This window comes from Anomaloglossus baeobatrachus, chromosome 1 (assembly GCF_048569485.1).
Source record: "Anomaloglossus baeobatrachus isolate aAnoBae1 chromosome 1, aAnoBae1.hap1, whole genome shotgun sequence".
In the NCBI taxonomy this organism is placed as follows: Eukaryota; Metazoa; Chordata; class Amphibia; order Anura; family Aromobatidae; genus Anomaloglossus; species Anomaloglossus baeobatrachus.
The window spans coordinates 89,828,004-89,834,003 of NC_134353.1; the positions used below are offsets into that span (position 1 = coordinate 89,828,004).

The 6,000-nt window shown below is 52.4% G+C and overlaps 1 protein-coding gene across 4 annotated transcripts in view; it reads right to left on the reverse strand.

The window, feature by feature from the left end:
* The window catches only part of LCORL (ligand dependent nuclear receptor corepressor like), a 114,345-nt gene extending 108,819 nt beyond the window's left edge, over positions 1–5,526 (reverse strand). For all 4 annotated transcript variants that reach the window (XM_075346914.1, XM_075346916.1, XM_075346915.1 and 1 more), the window contains exon 1: positions 5,375–5,526. In XM_075346914.1, coding sequence (XP_075203029.1) covers positions 5,375–5,471 — 97 coding nt within the window. In that variant the 5' untranslated portion in view covers positions 5,472–5,526. The remainder of the gene's footprint in view (positions 1–5,374) is intronic.
* Positions 5,527–6,000: the final 474 nt, after the last annotated feature.

Genomic DNA, 6,000 nt, shown 5'->3' on the forward strand with positions numbered 1-6,000 from the left:
GATATTATAGTCGACGACATCAATCGGCTCTTCACCTTTTGTCAATCATTATCTGTTCACACTGGCATAAACATGATGAAACAATAAGGTTTCCCCTCCCCCCTCCCAAAAAAAACAAAAAAAAAACCTAAATGGAGTCTCTGATGTTTAATTATCTTATAGCCATGAGCCTGCGAGGGATTCGCTCAGCAGTCCCAAGGTATGAAGATTAACAAAGGGAAGAGGAAGCTGCCCGTCCACTAAGCAGAGTCTACAGAGGGATAGAAATGTTAGTGCGAGGCTCCTTACTCACATGTGAGGCGATGATCGGAGAGTGGTTAAATGCCCCCTTCTTCTCCGAAGGTGCGCGGTATTGCTTTAAAGGAGAGGGGTGTGATGGCACTGGAGTGGCATACAAGGGGTTAAGCACAGTTCAGCAGCCAGAGGGGGTCCCTGACCTATACCCCCTCCTGCTGCAGATGCAATGGAGAGCTGTAGCTAGTAAGTGGAGCTGCAGCACAGGAAGGCTTAGCAGGGGGAGGTGTGCCTTCCCTAGACTTAAAGTCCATCTCGGCTAGTGAAGAAGAAGCAGAAGACTCCAGATGATGCAACCGAGCACATTCACAGCAATTAAGAATTTAACAATATCCCCAATCCCCTGGGGTCAAAAAGCCTATACACAGCGGAGCGGCGTGCCCAATGAGTGAGCGCGGGCGCAGAGCCAAGGAGCGGGCTTCAAAATCAACACGTCCTACGACTTCCAAGCGGATTCCTCTGCCTCCCAGCTATTATTATATTGGGTGGGGTTAGAATATTTGCAGATCCGGGGCACAGGTCGCCTCTTACAGACCGGGATTAGATAAAAATAACATCACAGACCAACACAATTACAAAAGGCCGCATGTGGGCTATAATCTGCACCACCCAAATAAATCCAATGATCCACAAGACGGGGATTGTGCTTAGCAGATGGATGCAAAATGGGACTGCGAACAATCCTCTACAGAAAGAGTAGGGGCCATCCCAAAAAGGTTTTACGTAGGCGAAAAATTACAACCATACGCATTAACGGGCCAAAAAAGTATCAAGGGTCCATGTGTGGGGGAAGGGGGACTTAATCCCTTTAAGCAGAGGGGATCCTCTATAAGGCTGCTTTCACACATCAGTTTTTTGTCATCAGGCACGATCCGGCGAAAAAAAAACCGGATCAGTTGCATCAGTTTTTTCCATCAGTTCCTTCAGTTTGACGGATCTGTTGTGATACTGTGCATGCTCAGATACTCGGTTCAAAAAAATAGATTCGGCGGCCCTATCCGGTTTTTTCGCCGCATTACGCTGGATCCGGGCTCCATAGGCTTACATTATAAAACACGCTGTACGGCGCCGGATCAGTTTTTCCGCTGAGAGAAAAAAAAAAAAAAGTTCCCCTCAGCGTTCCATCCGGCCGCCGGACAAACAAATTTTGCCGAATCAGGGAAAGCCGGATGGAACGCAAGGCCATCCGCCACAATCCGGCGCTAATAGATGCCTATGGGTGGAAAAAAAAAAAAAAAAAAACAAACAAAAAACAGATCCGGCGGCAACAGACGCCGGATCCGTTTTTTTTGCCGGATTGTGCCTGATAGCAAAAAACTAATGTGTGAAAGCAGCCTAAGAGTGGCACATACCACCTAGTCATGAAGGCTACCACTTACATGGCCAGTCGGACGAGGAACACCACACGTCAGGGAGTGACACCAACTACGGTAAATGTAGTAACACACATTTCAATATTTTTTTTTGATACAGAGGGCAGTAAATAGGTGTATCAAATAACAATTACCCTTAAAAATCAATTTTTATTAGATTAATATTAAAATCCCAACCAGGTGTGTAGCTCAGTGAAAATTTCAAAAAAAAAAAAAAAAAAAAGGTTTTCCTCAAAGTGCACAGTAAAGGGGGAAGATAATACTGACCCTGCTCGAATCACCTCCTGTGCCCTACCTGTCAGTGGAGGTCGGCACCCTATATTACGCAATGGCACCCCCACTCACCGTAGACTTAACATACCTATCCCTGCCGAAGAAAGGGCAGTGTCTAATAAAGTGCCATAGTGATACAATAAAGTGCACAGTGCTGATGTCAATAGACAGCCAATTCGGCAGATACAGGGTAGGAAAAATTTAGAGGGTGCTTATCACTTCCCAAATGGATGATATAGATGAAATGCAAGTCTGGAGCCTCTCGTGGACAAAAACACCTCAATGTGTTCCCCCTTTCTGGTTCATCAGGAGGTGGTATCACCTCTATCTGATGTGCGGCCATTGTGCTAAGAGCTGGATTGCTGGTCACCATGCTGGTAGACTGCTCTTTTAATTTTGATTAGCCCATAGAATACAGCACTCTCATAAACCTCCTGATGAACCAAAAAGAAGGGGAAACGCGTTGGTGTTTTCGTCCATGACAGGCTCCAAACTTGCATTTCATCTATATCATCCATTTGTGAAGGGATTTTAAATGGTAAGATATATACACACACGGCAAACCATGAGTGTTATAAGGAGCGAAGGGACACCCCGAGGTAGACATCGAGCAGGTATTTTGGAATAGACGGAGCGCAGGATAGTCCGAGGTTACAGAACAGACATTACACTTTCTACCAAGAACCCTGAAATTGGAGCCACAAAGTCAGAGCTCAGCTGACAAGTGTCACACAAGGGCGCTGTGCCCGCTGCTTTACCCCACTTTATTGAAGCTGAAGACAGTTATCTTATATTGGACAAGTAAAAGTATCTAGGGCAGACGTGACGTCCGGGAGTATCTGCTCATCACTAAGAAGGGGAGAAATTATATATTACAACTCCTACTAATAACGTGACAGATCACTTCTGCTTGTTTTATTACAAAGTTTGTCATCCGTCTTCTCTGCTTGTCAGTATTGTACACCAGACCTCCTGCACCGCCAGTGAGAAATATTACTACAAGGGTGAGGTGCAATACAAGGTGGGGCATCAGGTGTATCAAACAGTACCAAGGGCAGGGGGTGGGGGTGACTGAGTGCGGTGCCCCATGAAAAAGGCGCCTCAGCAATACACAGGACCTCGCACACACACGCGCGCACAGGACCTCGCACGCGCGCACAGGACCTCGCACGCGCGCACAGGACCTCGCACACACACACACACACAGGACCTCGCACACACACACACACACAGGACCTCGCACACACACACACACACAGGACCTCGCACACACACACACACACAGGACCTCGCACACACACACACACACAGGACCTCGCACACACACACACACACACACACACACACAGGACCTCGCACACACACACACACACAGGACCTCGCACACACACACACACACAGGACCTCGCACACACACACACAGGACCTCGCACACACACACACACACAGGACCTCGCACACACACACACACACAGGACCTCGCACACACACACACACACAGGACCTCGCACACACACACACACACAGGACCTCGCACACACACACACACACAGGACCTCGCACACACACAGGACCTCGCACACACACACACACACACAGGACCTCGCACACACACACACACACACAGGACCTCGCACACACACACACACACAGGACCTCGCGCACACACACACACACACACAGGACCTCGCACACACACACACACACAGGACCTCGCACACACACACACACACAGGACCTCGCACACACACACACACACACAGGACCTCGCACACACACACACACACACAGGACCTCGCACACACACACACACACAGGACCTCGCACACACACACACACACACAGGACCTCGCACACACACACACACAGGACCTCGCACACACACACACACAGGACCTCGCACACACACACACACAGGACCTCGCACACACACACACACAGGACCTCGCACACACACACACACAGGACCTCGCACACACACACACACAGGACCTCGCACACACACACACAGGACCTCGCACACACACACACAGGACCTCGCACACACACACACAGGACCTCGCACACACACACACAGGACCTCGCACACACACACACAGGACCTCGCACACACACACACAGGACCTCGCACACACACACACAGGACCTCGCACACACACACACAGGACCTCGCACACACACACACAGGACCTCGCACACACACACAGGACCTCGCACACACACACAGGACCTCGCACACACACACAGGACCTCGCACACACACACAGGACCTCGCACACACACACAGGACCTCGCACACACACACAGGACCTCGCACACACACAGGACCTCGCACACACACAGGACCTCGCACACACACAGGACCTCGCACACACACAGGACCTCGTACACACACAGGACCTCGTACACACACAGGACCTCGTACACACACACACAGGACCTCGTACACACACACACAGGACCTCGCACACACACAGGACCTCGCACACACACAGGACCTCGCACACACACAGGACCTCGCACACACACAGGACCTCGCACACACACAGGACCTCGTACACACACAGGACCTCGTACACACACGCAGGACCTCGCGCACACACACACAGGACCTCGTACACACACAGGACCTCGTACACACACAGGACCTCGTACACACACAGGACCTCGTACACACACAGGACCTCGTACACACACAGGACCTCGTACACACACAGGACCTCGTACACACACAGGACCTCGTACACACACAGGACCTCGTACACACACAGGACCTCGTACACACACAGGACCTCGTACACACACAGGACCTCGTACACACACAGGACCTCGTACACACACAGGACCTCGTACACACACACACACACACACACACACAGGACCTCGTACACACACACAGGACCTCGTACACACAGGACCTCGTGCTCCCTTCCGCAGACACATGAGGGGAAGTTGCACTGCGGCTCGCAGTGCGGAACTTACACCCGGAACCCTCGCCTGACTGGACCGTGCCACCCTCGTGGTGAGGGGTGGGGGTTGGGGGAGTTTGGAGCTGCCGCTCTCTTCCGGTCTAACGCTCGGAGTGTGACCGGACAGTGCCACTCCGCGGGGGGTAACGGCCGCGCTCCCGCACGCAGTGGTGTCGTCCAGGAGTATAAGTTACGCACTATGGACTGTAACGGTCTGAGCGGACCGTCCCACGTCCCCCGGGGGGAGCACGGCCGCCCGTGCACTTGCAGTGAGATTACCCACGGAGCTGTCACACGGCGGTGGTGGCCGCTCTCCAGACACGGCCCGCAGGTGATTTGGTCCCAGGCCACAACTCTCGGGTTTGTTTTGCTTCCTTGCTGTCAGTTGTGTCACTCCGGAGCGGCGCGCCCCTCCTCCTGTCAAGCACACAATACGCCCGGCCACACGCACTCCTATCCACTCACCTACACAGTGGATGAGCCGGTGCCGCCAGGAGTCGAGTTCCCGCCGGAATCCCTTCCTCTCCGCCGTGCACCGAGGGCTCCGGCACTGGGCAGCCATTCTGTCGGTTCCCTTTTTCCATCTGCGTCTGACGTCACCGCTCGTCACTTACCCATTCACTCCTCGCACACGCGAGGGGGCGGGGCTTGCGGCGTTTGATTGACAGGAGCGTCTTCCTGGGTGGGCGGGCTTACGTGTGATTGGCAGCGCGCCCCGTCACCAGCAGTGGTCGGAGGGAAAGGAGTGTGTGAGCACGTGACGCCAACTTTGTGGCCACGGCCCTTGTACTGCCCTAGTGGGGTCAGAGAGGGGAGTTAACAAGTCCAGATACGTTGGGGAACTCCGAATCAGGCCACCTGGATAATTAAAGAAAAAAAAGAAGGGAAAAAGAAAATAAGAATTAAGCAGGAGCGTTATAGCACTACTTCCGGGGCCGCTCATTACCCTCATGCATATTCACAGCTTCCCCCTCCCACTAGAAGTCCTGGGTATGTGATTGGTTGCAGTCAGGTGCGCCCCCAGCCTGTGTGACAGCATGTCTGACTGCTTGCAATCACAGACACTGTGCATCTCTATCGTGGTGTAAAAG